The following is a 17,978-nucleotide window of genomic DNA, read 5'->3' on the forward strand; positions in this document are numbered from 1 at the left end:
TAGTCAGAAAGTAGACCACACTCATGAAAATATTGCATGAAATTTTCTTTGAGTTGATTATACTGAAAAGGACAAACTGAACAGTTCAGATTGAAGAAAAAGCAAACAAACAAAAATCCTGGAGCTAATTCAAACAAGGCTAATGCTATCATGGAAAAATATTTTTCTAATTAAGAAAATGAGAAGTTGCTGGTTGATGCCAGAAAACAAATACAGCTTTTTGGCAATAAGATTTAGGTCTAATCAGATGAAAATACTTTTATCATGCTATATATGTAATGTTAAGCTGATTTAATTTATATATTCTTTCTGAAAACTTTAAGAGCCTGATGACTCAAAGAACAAGTAAGCAGGTGAGTAACATCAGACAATAAATTATACATTTAAGTTTTCTTTGGATCAGGTCCCACTTACTAACTAATAGTTATTGGATTACTCTTTTTATTGTTTATTTACTGTATCATCCTGTTCTTAGACTATTTTTGTATCGTGGTAGTGCCTTGAACATCTTGCTCCATCCACTGAAGAAAACATTTGATTTTTGCAAAATAGTTTGTGCAAATCCCAAAGATTTAATTTAATTAAATCTGATTATCTGAGCCTTAATGTCAAGCTTACATAAAATTGGATAATTGTATAAATAAAACATTATACAAATCCTTTTATATGTGATTAAGCCAAATCTTATTTGCCAAAAAGCTACTGCCTATAACTGCATTTTTTGGTATCGTTCAGGTAGTCAGATTTTCTTAATTACAGAAGTATTTCACCATGATAAAGTTTTGCCTTTGGAATTTGTGCCAATTTTTCACTTATAGTCTTACTTAATTCTCTCTTGCTCTTCTGGGTAAAAGCAACTCCATGAAAGTTTCATTCAACTGCTTTGTGAAACAAGTTTACTAGCACAAATGGAAAATATACCCAGAAGCCAATCTGCAAATTACTTCTCAGTAAGAACATCTGAGCCTATTACAGATGTACATATTAAAGACTTTCCATTCTATGGGGAATAACACAGTTCTTGTCTTTTATAGTTTCTTACTTTAGATCTAAGTGGCAAAAGCAATGAGAGGGTGGGGACAGAAATCAGAGAGCTGGCTAAGATGTTGGCAGTAACTTCCAAATCCACGGTCTTATTTAGATCTGAAGAGTCATCAAATCTGAAATGCAATCCATTAATTAATTAAAAAGCATGAGAACTGACTTCCAGAACTAAGATCCAGACTAAGCCCCACAATTTCAGGTACTGAGTCTTGGAGTTTTAGCTCTCCATTGATAGAAGAGGGTCAGTACATAAACCAAACGCTGGCATAAATTCTCTTCCATGCACTCTCTTGACCACTGTGACTCCTCTTGGTTTGTTCCTCACCCTGCTGTAATGCTTAATAATCTGACTGGAGAAACCACATCTGTTGGCTGCAACAGCCATCCCAAAGATCCTAAAATCACAAGACACACCCTGGAATCATGGAACTGGCTAAAAAAATATTTTTCAAAACAATAAACAAAAGAAAAAAATCCCATTTGTATCTGCCACTGTTCTTAACACATACTGCAGAAAAGCAAACTAAAATAAAATCAACCATTCAAAATGTGATTTTGACTATGAAAACGGATATGATATGGAGATCAAAAAATCCCTTTTCTTTTTCTAGAGGATTTGTCAATCTCTTAGTGGTTTTCATAGGCTCCTTAAATAACTGTCATTTTCAGATGCCACTTGTAGCTAGAGACAACTGATATGACCTTCTTCAGATCCTTTTTAATTCGTTAGAAATACTGATTTTTCAAGAGATTAAGTGTTTCCCTTCTTTCTCTTGGGCTCTAAGCCTTTTTTAGCACATGCGAAGTCAGCTGGGGTAAAGAGTAGGAGATAGAATCATCAGGGAATCCCTACCACATCAAGATTCACATCTGGAGAATTAAATAAGTAAGAAACAGTTCTGTAGTCAAGCCAGTACCTGTGAAAATGGCATTACAAAACTTAACATATCAGGTTTTAAATAGCCAGGGATATCTGCCATGTATTTAAAAGTAGGATTTATCCATTGCTCAGAGGGGATAAAAGCATTAGTCCTCTGCTAGGGGTAAACCACTAGTAGTAAGCATCCACTCAGAGGTCAACAGCAACTGAAACACAAACAAATTTTGAAAGCATAATTAACCCAAGCAGATAGCACTATTTGCTTCTATCAATTTTACAAAGGCAGAAGAGAAGGTTTTATACCTATAGGTTTTCATTTGCATTTATTCCACAAGGCTGATATATAATATTTACATGAAAAATAAAAGTATTGTTTCACATGTGTTGTACTGAAGCTTCCAGGTCAGGAAATAGTCTTAGTCATACAAGGCACTGTATACACACATATCAAAAAGACAGCACCTACCTGTTTAAAAGCCTATAACCAGAGCACTTGCAGAAGTAGTCAGCTGAAATAACTGAAAGGAGTAATAAAACAGGTAATAGAAAAACGCTTGCCCCAGGGTATAAGTCTTTCAAACTGCAACACAGAATATGTTACATGCCTAAATCATGTTTATCCTTTACATCCTACTAAAGGTCCCTGCTGCTTACTGAAGTAACACCTGATCTGGAAAAATCCAAGTTATTCACCTACAAGAAAGTGGCAAAACACTCTACCTGACAAGTTGCAAGGTATTAAGGTAGATTTTCTCAGGCAGCTTCCATCTAAATCACAGAAGTTCTAGCAAAGTCAACTGACCTGTGCACAACGAAGATTAGTGACGGAACAAACTCAATTATTTTGTTAGGTCCATTTCTTCTCTTTAAAGCTTTTTGCTATGGTATCCTGTCAGCACTACCTAAAATGCTTTCCAGCAAAGCATGGGTGCATGATCAGCGTCTCTCAAGTATGGGTAGTATAGGAGTTCTTGCAATTTGTTGGATACCAAGCTGGTCTTAAATTCTCTGAGGTGGAGAACCATCCCATGAAGTTCTCAGTTGCCAGGAGAGTTTTGGCATTTCCCTTCCCTCTCCAATCTGCATCTTTCTTTCCCCCTACTGCTTTCTTCTATTTGGTTTGATATCTAATAGCAGACTTCCATTAAGTATAATTGCTACTAGTTACTTATGCTTTGGAATGTTGCATTAATCATTATCACATTATTAGCATATAAGCATTTTGTTCTCTAATCATAATTTATTTCTGTCTTCATCTATTCTCCATACCTTTTCTGGTGGCCCAACTTGTGTGCATGCTTTCTTCTTCCTGCTTTTCAGCTCCCTCATATTCGTTCTCACAGGTTCAGCCCTTTACAACAGATGTGCCGTCTCACAAGCAACATTTTGCCTGTTGCTTTATCTTATCGACAATCTAGGCTATGCTTCTGAAGATGCCACTTTGGTTTTGTGCCACACTGCCCAGGCTTCTCCTGTGCAATAGCTGCCATCAGTTCCACAAGTACTACGTCAGCTAGGAATTTGCCTGTAGAGAGTAGAGAGTCAGTCAATTGCTTATTCCACACTCTGAACCAGGGACCTCAGCTGGACAGCACAGATGCAGTTTATCACCTACAAAATATGCAGAGTGCATTTGAGGAACTTTTTAAAGATTACATTCTCCAGCATAACTAGAGAAAACTGTCATAGAGCAGTTCTTCCAGCCATCCTAATTTCAAATCTGAAAGTCTAAGTGGAGGAACATCTTTCTCCCTTATTTAGTCTCTTTACAGGAAAAGAGGAACTATAATACTCAGGACACTGATTCTTCAAGCTTTCTGTTCATCTCGCTATTCATACTGTAGCTTGACTACAAGATCAAACCATGAATTACATGACACAGTACTGTGCTAGATTTGACTATGGCATATTCCTCACCAGATTTTTGTCTTGCATCAAGGTTAGATGATCAGCACTTAATGCAAGGTTTGTTTTTTTTTTTTCCAGGTAAGGTTATACTTTAATTCAATGTCAATCATCAAGATGTTGACTGGTTCCATGTAGAAACCTCCGACTTTTTTTTTTTTTAACCTAAATTTGCTGAATAGTAGGAAAAAATGAGAAAGTACCTGATGGCAATGCCTAAGCTTTGCTGTGCTAACAGCACTAGGATGACAAAAATCCTCCTGCAATTCACTGTCTTGCTCTATTTCACACTTAGTGGATTTAACTTAAATAAAAAAATAACCCTAGAAAAGTCCAATTATATTTATCTTATTTTGCAACAAATAGAAATACTGTACAAAAAACCCAACTCTTATCTGCTCTAAGTTTTTATCAACTAGCATCTGCTACTGCACATGCATTATAGCCATTTGCTACTGTTAATAAGCCTAAAAGCATCCACATTGCTTCCCTCTTGAATACACGACACTCGTGCAGCCCCAACAGGTGTATTTCAACTTAACAGAGTCTCACCGAGCCCAGCAGCTAAGTAGACGGTGTGCCCCACCGTGTGGCTGAAACTGGTACCACAAGAGCAATCCTCATCGTTCTCTCTCCCATCGGGGTTTCATTCAAGCCTGGAACTACCCTGTTTTCTCAGATGCTACGCAGCCTACTCGCAACCGAAAGAAAAGAATCATGCAGTAACCACTCGATCTCCATAACAAAGATTTTTTTTAAGCTATATCAGACTTGTTCAGCTAGCGAGCTAAGAACTGCTCTCTTCCATCTGGTTTAAGCCTCACAAACCTGGCAACAACTTCTGCACTTCTGACTGGCAGCTGATCGTCCCAAACAGCTCTTTTACACGTAATCTTTGAAGAATTACTGTACTCATCTGTTATAGTTTGAAATGAGTTTTATAACTAGACATCAGTTTAGGTATTCAAGTAAAATAAAACATCCAGACCTAAACCTAGATCCAGAATCAAAGGCAAATAAATAATACCAAAAAAATGCAAGTAGAGATTTCTTGTTTTCAGTATGACCCACCTTTTTATTTATAAATGGAACCAACCTCTTTGGCTTGAGCTCTTTCCCTAAATACTCGCCCTGCAAACCCAACCTGAGATCTGGAAATTTAAAAATTTTTTTATGACTTAATCCATTGAAAAAGCCTGACAAGAAAGTTAACATTCTTTTATATTCTCAGCATAAGCAAAGCACACATTGCTTCCCTCCAGCACTATTTTCAAAAGTCACCAAGATGCGAAAAAGTCATCAGCGAGTTATCACTGGTTTTGTGTAGTGAAAAGTTTATAAAGTAGCAGCAATAGGAATTAGTATTATGACTAGAAAATCAAACTGTGGTACTGGCTCATGCAAGCTCACTCTTACCTGAAAAAGAAGTTCAAAGCAAACAAGAACAATTTATATTAGCCACTCAATCTGCTATCTTCAGCTTAACACTTTGTACAGAAGACTTAAACAGCTGTATCAAGAAAGATCCTGATGCTTCAGAGTATGATCAGTGATTTTGCCGCTTAGACAATCATAACAGGAAGGACACTGGTTAAAGTTTTCTTCTTACATGTTATTGATCACAACCTTAGGAGCTTCTTGTTTATGGTAGTCTACTTTACACTCAAAGAGTTTTTGTTTTAGCTGCCCTTGGCAGTCCTTTATTAATAAAGTGCCAACATGGAAATAGGCAACTGAGAGTAAACCAAACTCACTGCCTCCTAGTAACCTGGAACTATATTGATGAAATTCATTGAACGCTTGCATTAAATATATTAAAACCATGACTTCAGAGATAGTGGATCAAACATTAAAACTTTTGTTAACGTTCTATAAAGTATGAAGTTCTGTTTATAACATTTTTTGGGGAAATTTGTCCTCATATTCTCATTTTTCCCCCTCAAGCAAGCAGTAGAAATATAGGAATCTGATTCTTTTAATCACAGAATTCCAGGGTCACAGCAAAACAGATTATCAACTACGACTACACAAAATAAAATAAAAATCAAACAACCTATTCCTATACTGAACTAGTGCCCTCCTACGAACATTGGCCCATTTCAGTGATGCAGGTTGTAGAACACTAGAATTTTGGGGAATTGTCATTCACTCATTAAACAATCTGTTCACTTTGTGAACTAGAAGAGAACTACCCACACAACCCAACTGAAAGTATTTGCCTGGTACACTCAAATCTGTAACCTAGGAAGATTTAGGGTCAGTGCTAGAGCCTTGGTGTAACTAACATGCCTTATGTTTCAGCATTCCTACAATTATTCAATAACTAGCTATATAAAGTGGCTATAGTTTGGCTCATCATTAAGTCCCACTAAGTCTGTTAAACAGGTTATCATATTAAGCCTTCCTTTCAAGCATAAAATTCTTCCAAGTTTAACTTCACATTATTTGTCAGGCAGCCGACTGAGCTCTAAATCAGAAAGAGGTACCAGTCTTTTGTTTTGTTGCCCTCTTTGCTGGAAAGGCAGTATTGGCACCACAAGGACAGTTACAAACAGGCCAGAGGGCAATGAAGGCTAAAAGTCACTACAGCTGTTTCCAGAGTGTTATGACCTGGGTGTTGTCTGAAAACACTACTGAAAAAGTCATTCATATTCTCCCAGCGCAAGTCCCCAGCTTAAAGTGTTTCCCGATTTTGGCCACTCGCAGAGATGATTGGAAGTGTTACAGGACACATGCAAGGAAGAATTCCTTTATGGGATGCTCATATAGCAGCTTGTACTAGGAAAAAGATTCTTCTTAAAGGCGAACTTTTCCGCTCAGCACAAAAAAAACATACACAAAACCAGACTAAATTAATGCACCTATGTGAAAATAAACTGATCAAAGCAGCAGAAAATTTAGCTTTCAAGTTACTTGTAAGACATTGCTACCAACCTTGGTTTAAAGCCCAATCAACTGTTGCCAAAACTCAGGTGAAAGAAACACATCAGTACTACCAATCCAGCTCAGGGAAACAACCAGTTTCAACCAAACCATGTTATTTGTTTTAGGAAGGCGAAGGCAGAAGAACAATTTGTCTCAGCATTGTTTTCTGCACTAGTTTAGACTCACACTGTGTTAGCAACACAACAGAATGATCTTTAAAGGAAAAGACAAGTTTTGTTGTACTGTAACTTGCAGGCGTAAGAGAGGCAGACTTCAACCTTCTTTGCATACAGATTTCCAGTTGTTGCAGAGCAGTGGTCTCCAATGTTTCCAAAAAAGATTCTCTGTTGAAATCCTGAGAAATCCAAGGGCAACTCTAGCTTTCCTACAGAGGCCTTTCACACACCTTCATTTAAAGGTTCAGTGAGAAGTAGCAGAACACCTCCTCTGCCGGTTTCTTGAACTAATGCTTTTGCCTTACCCATTTTGCACATGCACTAGTTCTCCAACTACTCTTCTAATAGAACCCCCTGGGCTTGGACACTTAAAAACTCACAGCTTTGTCATGGAACTAGGAACAGTAAACATCCCAGCACCTCGTCCTGCTCTTTAAAGTTGAAGCTCAGCATGGTCTGTAATGACACGTTACAGAAAATCTCTGAAGCCACCAAATGGCGTGCAGGGAACACAAGAACTCCTGCAATTAATCTGATCTAACCATACAGCTGCCAAGCAAGTAGAACAAAGTAGATACTGCAACAAAGGATTTCAGTCTCATCAATTCAGTCCCAATAATGGTAGAGCTCTAATACAGACTGATGTGACTATTTAGTACAGAGGTTCTTAGAATGCAAGTTTTATTTTCCTTATTACTTGACTAAATAGATAAAATTTTATTTTGCCTAAACCCAATTAGTGAAAAACTTCTTAGAAGTGTTATAGTTAAGGAACTTCAACTGAGGAATCTGCACATGCTTATTAAGGCTACCTGCATTATTCATAATCAACAATTAACAGGGACTAAATGTGACAAACCAAGTATAATGCTGCAACAAGTGGACTTAATTCCACTCCCAAAACATTTCAAGTTTAAGAGATTACTTCACAGCAAGACTAGTATTACTGCCTATTTCAGAGATGAGGTTTGGAAGTAACACTGAAGATTACATAGCAAAGCTCATAGCTGTTTAAAGACTAGTATAACTGCTATTTCACATTTCATAAATCTTTTCAGCTGTTCTGTAGGAATTCATACTAAGGCTAGTACCTGTGTGCAGCAGGCGAGTTGTAAAGACGACACCATACACACAGTATGAAACAATACAAATATAAACTTCAGTGCTGCTGTTTTTTCTTCTTAAGGCATATCAATACTGCAGAACTACTGACGTTTTCTAAATCAATTTGTGTTTTTTAAGCAGTGCATTTTCAGAAGGGAGACAGCTTGAAGACAAAAAAGCTACCACACCTAGTAAAGCAGCAGCAGATAGTCAAGGTAGCAGTATTAACCAAGATAAGGTAAATTAGTAAACACTACAGGCAAGAACTTACAATATGAAGTTAAAGCAAGATGATTGAATGGAATGTTAAGTTGGAGTTTGTCTTTTTACAAACCAAGCGTATGACATTCCTTATTTTCATTAGTGAGTTTCAGGTCCTAAATACAACTCAGCTTCTCATTGACTAGCTAAAAAAAAAAACCCAAACACAAAACACTAAAAGCAAACCACAAAACTCCAACTTGCACTAACTTAAACACAATTCCTTTACAACAGTATTGCATAAGTAATTATCACAGTCCACGCTTTTTACTACCATGTATCAGAATAGTTGAATAAATAGTCAAGTAGGAGTTATGTACACAAACATGCAAGTTAAAAGGAATAAATGAAATGCTCCACTTTATTAAGAAACCAAAATACAAAACTGAAGAGTTCAAGGCTTCATGTACTCAAACACTACTGAAAAATGTTATCTTAAACTTATAGTTTTGTTTACTAGCAGTACTAATATTGACCAAGATAGTGTTAAAAGTTGATGTTTTCCACCATTTGTGCTGTAATAAGCTAGAGTTTCAAATTAAGAACTCGGTGCAGTTACAGTAAAGTCTAGATATTTATATAAATGTGGTTTTAGTTAATATACTGTTTTGTAGCCAAGAGCTTTTTAGCTCAACTACAGCTGTTTTCTAGTTAGTGAATTTTAAGATGCTTAGAGAGTTTGTTTAATCAGCTATAGCTCTACTAAATGATGTTCCATGCAAAGATACAGCTTAAGTCACCTAACAGACCTAGATGCCATTAGTTTCTGGCTTCTAAAAAAAAAAAAACACTAGAGCTCTGTGAAGGCATGTTGTAGAACTTATTAAAAGCCAGAGTCCAGAGACTGTATCTAATGGTAGCATATGCAAGCTGAACTACACACTTTTCTCTCAAGACACCCTGCAGACCACAAACATTCCCATTTGCACAGGAATGTTGATCCAGTCACACTTACCAGTCAAGTGTTCACTGCTTTAGTTCTACCTGGCAGTTAGTTCAGCTTTCCTCAGATGCTTTAACTATATGCTTCAGGAAATCAAGGGAAGGTTAACTGTTAGCTCTGATTTAGCAAGAGGAGCATAACATGACAAGCAGGAAGGAAAAGGAGAACAGAGAATGAGAAATGCAGTAAACAACCAAGTATTGGCCTCAACTGAAGAACAGAAGACACTTTGAAGAGTTCTCCTAACAATGCATGAAAGTTCACTTGCTTAGAGATACTTGAAATACAACTTTATTATCTAAACAAAAAAGAATGGGAATGACAGAAACAAGATTTACCACTTAACACTCTGATGTGACTGCAGCAGTCTTATATTTGAAACTCAAAAGGGGAAGTAATTGCAGTCCAAAAAACAGCTAAATATGCAGGTCCAAAATATGAAGTTTTTTTGTTTTGGTTTTTTTTTTTCATTTTGTTTTGTTTGTGGTTTTTTTTTTTTTTGAACTGCCACATTCACTCCGAAGCCCATTCATCTCTTTCAGCATCCCAAAGATTAAGCACATGTTCTGCTCAGCTAGATAATAAAGTGGCAAACACGCTGCACCACTGACATCACAGGACAGTTGCCTATAAAACTAGACTTCTGACGCTGGGCTCCAGCTTCATCCCTTCACAGGTCATCATCTTCATCTGGCAGTGCAGTGGTTTGAGCAATCTGAAACAGAGAAGTTACACTTAAGACGTGTTCTTCAGTTACTTGCCCCAGGAGTCCAAACACTAGTTAACAGGTGATCATTTGACCTTTGTGCCCTTTCTCACTTACCTGTAAGTCTTGCTCATATTGTGCTGCCAGTGCTGGGTCCATAACGACTTCAGGCGGTGCAAGAGCAGGCATGGCAACAAACTCCAAGTTAGGATCTCCAATTAGCTTTCTAGCAAGCCAGAGGAAAGGCTTCTCAAAGTTGTAGTTACTCTTAGCTGAAATGTCATAATACTGCAAAAAAAGTACATATTGTATATTATTAAAAAATAGAAAAGACACCTCTAACTGATATGTAGGGCATACTGAGATTAACATGCACAGAATCAGCTCTACTTTTACCTTAGTATTCTTTTTGACTGCATGACTTCTGCTTATGCTCTCAGAAACAGTTATGACCTAAGTGTCTGGAAACATATAGTTTCAGGCAAATAGGAAGAAATTGATAATTGAAAAGTAAGGTATCCAATCCAAAGATGGAACTTTCAGAAGGCAATAGTGCATCTATCTTTTTCCTGTGAATTAATCTACTTTAGTCTCACTTCTGTGTCATCTGATGAGATTCTGAGCAGTGAAAGCCAAATGCACACAAGCTCTTTAAAAGAGCTTATCATAGCTTCTGCTCAAGACCAGTGATGATCATCTTTAACATCATCACTTCCCCTTTCCCTGAAGTTAGGTTCAAGCAGCCAACAGGATGTAAAGCTGAAATATTATAGCCTGTAGTGACAAAGGCAGAACACTCAATTACTACATAGAAGCCAACCACAGTCAACAGACCCAACAAATTTGATTCCTACAAACTCATGCCAACATACCTGAAGATTCTTCTTCCTGTGGAAGACAATGGATTTTGCCTTGACTTTTCTGTCCTTAATATCCACTTTGTTGCCACACAACACTATAGGGATGTTTTCACATACTCGTACCAGATCTCTGTGCCAATTAGGTACATTCTTGTAAGTAACTCTTGATGTTACATCAAACATTATGATGGCACACTGAGCTGCAAGAAAAGAATAGTCAAGAGTTATACCAGGAGAGTAAGCACTTGCTTATGAGATGGGAGAACGAACAGGTACCCATAGAATTCCCACATTAGGGTTAAGTGTCTGCATTAACTTTTCCCTCTCAGCTTCACAGTTCTGAGAGCCCATGTTCTCTTAACAAGTGGCCCATGCCCATATCATCTCACATCTTCAATGCCCCATCTTAAACACCAGTTAGTTTGCAATGCAACTGTCTCGCCAAGTAACATGGTGCTGCATGGTATGAGAATATACAAGGATCACAAAAGTCAACTTTGATTCACACAAATATTGACAGAAATTAGTTAACACCTATTTAACTAATCTCAGATATCCTATTGAGGCTTTCGGGTAGATCGACAGATTGTAGTCCACGTTCTCAGGATGCTCTTGTCCAGAACAGTTTTTCAAAGAACACAGGGGCTAGACTCAATCCTGATACTTCTAAAGGAAAAGCAACAATGTCAAACTGTAATAATCCCTTGCAAAATTTTAAAGATATGCACGTCGCTGAAGTACACACAGAACAGAGCTTGGCCAAGCAGAAGTTAAGGGACACTATCAGCACTTCTTTAGAAAGACAGCTAGACTCTGGCATGGAGATGTACAACTTCATCATCATATCTAAAATTTTACAGTTTGCTTGTTCCAAGTCCTTGCCTCAGCACAATACATTAATACAGATATAAATCTGTACTAACTGAAGCACATACTTTCACCTCTTCACCACTGAATTTCATCAGCAGTATCTTGTCATTTAAGGTGCACCATTGCTCTTCATTAACACTAAAGCCTGCAATAGCACACTGAACCATCATCTTAGAATATTCCTACATCAGCGCAAGTTGCCTAGCAAAGGGAGTTATCGTATTTACATGAAGAGTTTGAAGACCCAGAAACCAGCTCATCAATGCAAGCCACACTGACAACTTTTGAGTGGCCAACATGAATAAGATGAAAGATTGAACTACAAGAGGTACAGAATATTCCCACATATACACACACCTTACCTTGAATGTAATAGCCATCTCGCAGGCCACCAAATTTCTCTTGGCCAGCTGTGTCCCATACGTTAAATTTAATAGGGCCTCTGTTAGTATGGAACACCAGAGGATGAACTTCAACACCCAGCGTTGCTATAGTAATAAGAAAAAGCAGTGCACTTAGCAAGTCATGAATTGCACTTCTAATTGTAACATATTAGATCTCAAATGTTTCTTCAGACATACCTACATACTTCTTTTCAAATTCACCAGTCAAATGACGTTTTACAAATGTTGTTTTACCAGTGCCACCATCACCAACCAGGACAAGCTGTTGACAGATAAAGGCAAAAAAAAGTCAGAGCAATACACTTCTAGAGACATTTATTGGTCATTTTAGAGTATTAATTATTATTACAAAGACCTCAGTCCTACAAGATGCTGTAAGCAAAAGACTGAATTCCCCATGAAGTGACTCACTGTATTGGAACCCAATTTATTAAGCCTATCATGCTATACATCTAGTAAGACTTACCTAGTTCCTATAGATGAAAACTACAATGCACTGTGAATGTGGTTCTACTAAACTACAAGTGACTGAATTAAGAATATTTGGGGTTTTCAACCTGAATGTGACCATATTTAGAGAGGAACTCATTTAAGCACCCAAACTGGAGAAACCCAGTGTAATCTTACAATTAAAAAAAAAACAACAAAAAAAACCCAAACAACTGCACTACTAACAATTGGAATGCTCTAGCCAAGTATTGTAAGAAACAAGTAACAACCTTTCATGAAGCAGTCTTAAGGACTTCTGGCTGTTAAGATAACAACCCCCTCAAACACCAGAAAACTCTGTTCTAAAATATTTTAAGGGTTTTTCCCTAAACAATTAATACACAACAGAAAACAGACTATTCTAATTCACTCTAAGCACTTTTTGGTTGTTGCTATGAAGTTCACTTCTGAAATTTAAAAATCATTCTATAGGCAAAGCATCACTAAAATTTCTTACAATAAACTACAAATAGCATCAGATCGACACAGTACAACAGAATATTTTTGTACTGTACAATATTTTGTATTGTTATATGCATCACTACAATAAACTAACTGCACCGTTAAGGAAAGACCAGCACTTCAAAACCAGACCTACCATCCACGTTGGCGTTGGCAAGTCGCTCGTGCTACTTTTCTACTGAAGGGGCGGGGGGGAACACCAAAAACCAACAAACCACTCCCTTACCTTAAACTGCACTTGGGGCTCTCCTTGGGCGGCCATGCTGGGTCTGTAGGGGAAATGGAAGCATGTGAGCTCACAACAGGCGAGCTGATTCAAGGCCCAGCCGGAAGGGGCTGGGCGCCGTTTTCGGTTCCCAAATCGCCTCCCAAGGCGCGTGCTCTGCGCGCCAGTCAGCACCGCCGGCGAAGAGGCTGAGCTCAGCCCACGCCGCCGCTCCCCCCCTCCTCTCCGGCGTTACGGCGCGCGTGGTCCCGGGCCCATTCATGGGGCAGGAAGCGCCTCCACGTCTCCCCACATGCGGCGGGAGGCCGCGCGGTAATGGCGGCGGCGCCTCCCCGCCCACCCCTGAAGCCCCGTAACGGTAGGCTGCTGCCGCACCCCTTTGGCTTTCGGGCTCGAAAATGAGAGACCGAGCCGCGGCCGCCGAAGGACACCTCAGCGAAAGCCGACCCCTGCCTCGCTCCACAGAAAGTCCTTCCCAACCCGCCCAGAATCAGTATCCCATCCCTCACGAGAATCTACTTTCGGTCCGGGAGAGCCCCGAGCGAGTCCCCTGGGGCTCCCGAGCCAAGTCTTCCCTGAGCCAGGCCTCAGCCTCCCCCCAACCCCCTCGGGCCTAACGCGCTCTCCCCGCCATGAGCCACCATGACTGAGCAGCGCGCGCCACCTCCCCTCCCCCCCCCCCCAGACTCGGGCCGTTTGGAGGCCCCGCTCTGTTTCTCCTCCTGGATTCCTCCCGCCCTTTTACTCGGGATGGAGCAGAGCACGGCTCCTACCCTTCCGCCTCTCCCGTTCCGAGGGGTGGGGGGAGAAGGGACGCCACACAAGTCAGCTGCAACGCTCACTCAGGCCCAACCTCGCCTCGCTGCAACCCAGCCCATCCCCTACCCCCGCTCCGAGGCGGCAGCTAACGGTGACCGCCATCCCCACCGCTCACGCTTCTTAAAGCGACCACATTCCTCCCACCCGCTCGCAGAAGGAAGAGGAGGCCGTCCCGACCCCGTTACCTTTCCCGAGGCTTCTCTCCGCGTCGCTCCCTTCAGTGACTGGGCGCTGGGAAGATGGCGGAAGCGCGGTTCAAATACCCGGAGAGCGACGCCGCGCGGCCACAGGGAGGGGGAGGGGTCGGCCGTCACGTGGTAAGCGGCGGGCGGGAGGGATCCAGGCGCGCGACTGCTCGGACGTTGTGCGGGCGCCGGCGGCCGCCACGGGCCCTCGGGGCCTGTCCTCCGAGCGGGGCGGGCGGCTCGGCCCTGCCCTGCCCCTCCACGGGAGGCGGCGGCCTGGCGAGATTTCTCCCGTTGGATAAAAGGAAGCGGGGGAGCGGTTCCTTTGTGGGCGCGCACGCACCGTTGCCGGCCGCAGCAGGTTCCAGCCCGGCGCCAGCCCTACGCACCCTGCGGCTGTTAGAGAGAGCCTGACCCCCTGCTTCTGAGTAGCACCTCCTGCTGTACAGCCCGAGGGGTGCTGGTGAGGGCTGAGGCAGGGTCTCTGTGCCAGGCTGAGCTGCTCGAAAAGCCGGCGGTCTCCCTGTGCAATCATTAAAATCGCATCAGAAAGCGTTCTGGTGTGTGGGACCAACTACTCGGCTCACGGTACTCTTCCTGAGCTTAAAAATTGCATGTAGTTACTGAGAAAAACCTATTAAACAGCTTCCAGCACGGTTTAATAAAGTCTTTAAAAGCAGCAGGAGAATTTAATTGAACAGCTTTCAAGTAAAAACGTGTTCAAAAGGACTTCCTTAAATGTACCTTATGACCATTATTTTCAGTTCTTCATACAAACTAATCTGCATTCACTAGAGAGTGCATTAACGAAAATAAAAGTTGTTTTGCAAGCCCTGGATTTAGACTAGTTCTCTAAGCTCTCAAGTCCAAACTTAAGTGGAACAAAATTGTTCAAAAACTGACTTTCAAAGAACGTGTGTGTTTTGCATAGGTCTATAAATACCAAGTTCATGGGCTCACACTGATTTTTAAGGTCTCTGATTTTTTTTACTCCAGTATACGTAAACAACTTTTATGTGGACTGCATAAAGTTTGTTGGTGCACCCCATGATCTAGAATAAATAAACTATTTTTTTAAGTATCTCCGGATTGAATTAACATAGAAAATATTTCACGGCGGGCAGGTGATACATACAAACATAGCTTATTTCTTTTTCATTTTCTACAGACATAGAGGCAATGTATACAGAAAGTTTTAGAAGAGTGGCTGCACTCTGCTGCAATTTTTGCATACTTGATAATGTAATGCCAATCCAAATGTTGCATAAGATGTTCTTTGTTGGAAAAATCACTGGCTTGTTGAACTTGCTTTCCCTTTTTTTGGAGTTGGGTTTGTGTTTTTTTTATTTTTGCTGATCGCCTCTAGGTGTCAGGAAGGATTTTTTCAGAATATGTAACTCATGTTAAATTTTTCTCAGCACAATGCTATCTTTATAAAACCCTTGTGAATTCCACCTCTCTTCTTGACAAATAGGCATGCGTTTATAAATAGGAGCCCATAAAGCCACATTAGTGGAGTTTGGCAGTTTTTAAGAATATAAACACTTCCAGGGGAAAAAAAGCAATCTGTAACTGTTTATAGAACACTCAGTGTACTTTAGAAACTTCTCAATATTGTTACAAATTTGTTACTAAACTACTTCTTTTCCTGCAGACAAAATGGTCATACTATTTGATACTTTAATGTGGAACAATTGAAACAGATTTCTAATTAAAAAGTCCCCTATCATAGCACTTGAGCTCCTGGCAAATATTTATTTCGTTGTTACCAAGATAAATTACTATGTGGAATCTAGTTTTTATCCTCTGTTTTATCATCATGTATAAGTAAGTGTTCAGTTCAGAGGATCCACAAAACATTTGCTCCAGATAACCCCATTCAGCAAAGGCAACAGAACACTTCCAAGCACTCATCAGCAGTGTTAGATCACTATCTAAAAGATTAGAGTCCATAAGATATCACTAGGTACTCAGCAGAATAATGACTTTTGAAAGATTTTTACATTTCCGGTATCTTGACTCAGGTCAACTGTGAACAAACTTAGCAACTCACTGACGCAGATAAATGCACAAAGTAAAAGGCAGCCCTCGCTAAGTAAGTGTCTGAAGATGCAAACGAGGAGTGGTACAAAAGGTAATACTGGAGATAAAGAGAGTCACAGAGCTGAACTGCATATTTGAATAAAACTGCTATATTAGTAGGAAGCAAAATCATTTTGTAAACTGTAAAAGAAGGCAACAATGTATGCAGGCAGACAATGAAAAGGAACGTAATTGTACTTCCCAGTTGAAGCAGTGATTGCGGAAACGTCTCTGGAACATGAGCTCAGGCAGGAATGGAAGTCTGCACGCTGGTGTTCAAGGCGACGCAGGAAATTACACTAAAAGGTTTGAAGAGGAAATTAGTCACTTTCAGCATGGATAGGTAAAATGGATCATACTGTAGCAAAACTCAACCAAAATACGTATTCAAAAGACAAACTTTATTCATTTTTTCACCAAGTAAAACGTGTCTGACTCTAGGTTTTGTTAAGGGACTACACTCTTGGAAGATAAGCATTTACTAGGTCAATGATGAAGGGCAGATGTAGCTCTCAATTTTTTCAGAAAACAAAAATTCAGCAATTTACTGTCATTAAAGCAGCTAATTCATTTCTAATTCAGGATCTTTAAATTCCTGATCCAGCACTGGAATAAAATTCTTTAAATACGTGAGGAAAATTATGCATTGGATTATTACAGTCAGTATCCAAAAGTAGTATTTTTGGAATTTACAGTTGCTGAACATGTAGTCTAGAAGATAAAGTCTATATATTATAGAACTGAGATACTAATAATTACAGGTAATGGACTATATTCTGAAGTAGTACTTTTTAGCAAGCACCTAAGAACACCATACCACTGAGGATTTTCTGCCTTCTGTAGTATGGGCATGCTCTATTTCCTAGAAACTCCCAGGCCTTTAAGATGTACCTGTTGCTGTACAGATTTAGGACTTTGGCAAAGTTTCGGTGTTCTCCTAGAGCCCTAAACATCACTAACAGGTAACGTGCGTCAACACGTTTTAGCTGAAGAGTTAAATTAAATCGACGGGTCGTCTTCTGCTCCATGGAACGGGAGCGTGCAGCTTTCTTTTGATTTCCAGTCACGACATGGATCACTCTTAGCTGTTCTGTGGGTGAAGAGCAGACTGCAAGCCATAGCTTAGTATTATGAAACGACAAGGGGGCCCGTCTGCGGCCTGTGATGAGCAGAGGTGTCTGCGAAGAGAGGACGCGGACTGTACGCGTTCTGGACTCAACGTGAATGACGGTGAAGTCGATCGCAGAAAAGAATTAAACAAAATTCAACTAAAAAATAATCATATCACAACTTTTTACAACTCTTTCTCTCAAAATTGCGTGTACGGTAATTTGTTGCTGGGACAGCACAGCTTCCTGGGGACGGGAACGTGGTGCCGCTCAGACACCGCGGTTCCCCAGCACGGGAGAGGCGCCCCTCTCAAACAGTTACGTGGCGATGCTCTGCTCAGTCGTACCTCCTGACCGCTCTCGCATGCTGCTTCGCAAATACTGGCGCGGCTGCTGCTCCTTCACGGCCTCGCCGCCGGTACGCGGGGAAGCTCCCGGCGCGGCGGCGCCATCGCCTCAGGGCCGCGGCGCGGCTGCTCCCGCCCGACAGCCGGCCTCGCCGTGACGTCAGCAGCGCGAGGCGGGTTC

The 17,978-nt window shown here is 40.5% G+C and overlaps 1 protein-coding gene across 4 annotated transcripts; it reads right to left on the reverse strand.

The window, feature by feature from the left end:
* Positions 1-8,638: 8,638 nt before the first annotated feature.
* On the reverse strand, positions 8,639-17,959 carry RAN (RAN, member RAS oncogene family). 4 transcript variants are annotated; one of them, XM_075168130.1, is made up of 9 exons: positions 17,233-17,959; positions 16,540-16,640; positions 14,260-14,778; positions 13,256-13,298; positions 12,256-12,340; positions 12,037-12,162; positions 10,817-11,004; positions 10,062-10,232; positions 8,639-9,953 (listed from the first exon to the last, which is right to left on the reverse strand). In XM_075168130.1, exons 4-9 carry the CDS (start codon positions 13,289-13,291, stop codon positions 9,909-9,911), a joined length of 651 nt encoding a protein of 216 aa, XP_075024231.1. In that variant the 5' UTR covers positions 13,292-13,298; positions 14,260-14,778; positions 16,540-16,640; positions 17,233-17,959; the 3' UTR covers positions 8,639-9,908. The 4 variants fall into 4 exon arrangements, with proteins under 4 accessions (XP_075024231.1, XP_075024234.1, XP_075024235.1 ...); XM_075168133.1 differs by having other exon boundaries at positions 17,798-17,948; XM_075168134.1 differs by having other exon boundaries at positions 14,260-14,782; positions 17,798-17,926.
* Between the last annotated feature and the right edge of the window lie 19 nt (positions 17,960-17,978).

This window comes from Calonectris borealis, chromosome 18 (assembly GCF_964195595.1).
Source record: "Calonectris borealis chromosome 18, bCalBor7.hap1.2, whole genome shotgun sequence".
Classification (NCBI taxonomy): domain Eukaryota; kingdom Metazoa; phylum Chordata; class Aves; order Procellariiformes; family Procellariidae; genus Calonectris; species Calonectris borealis.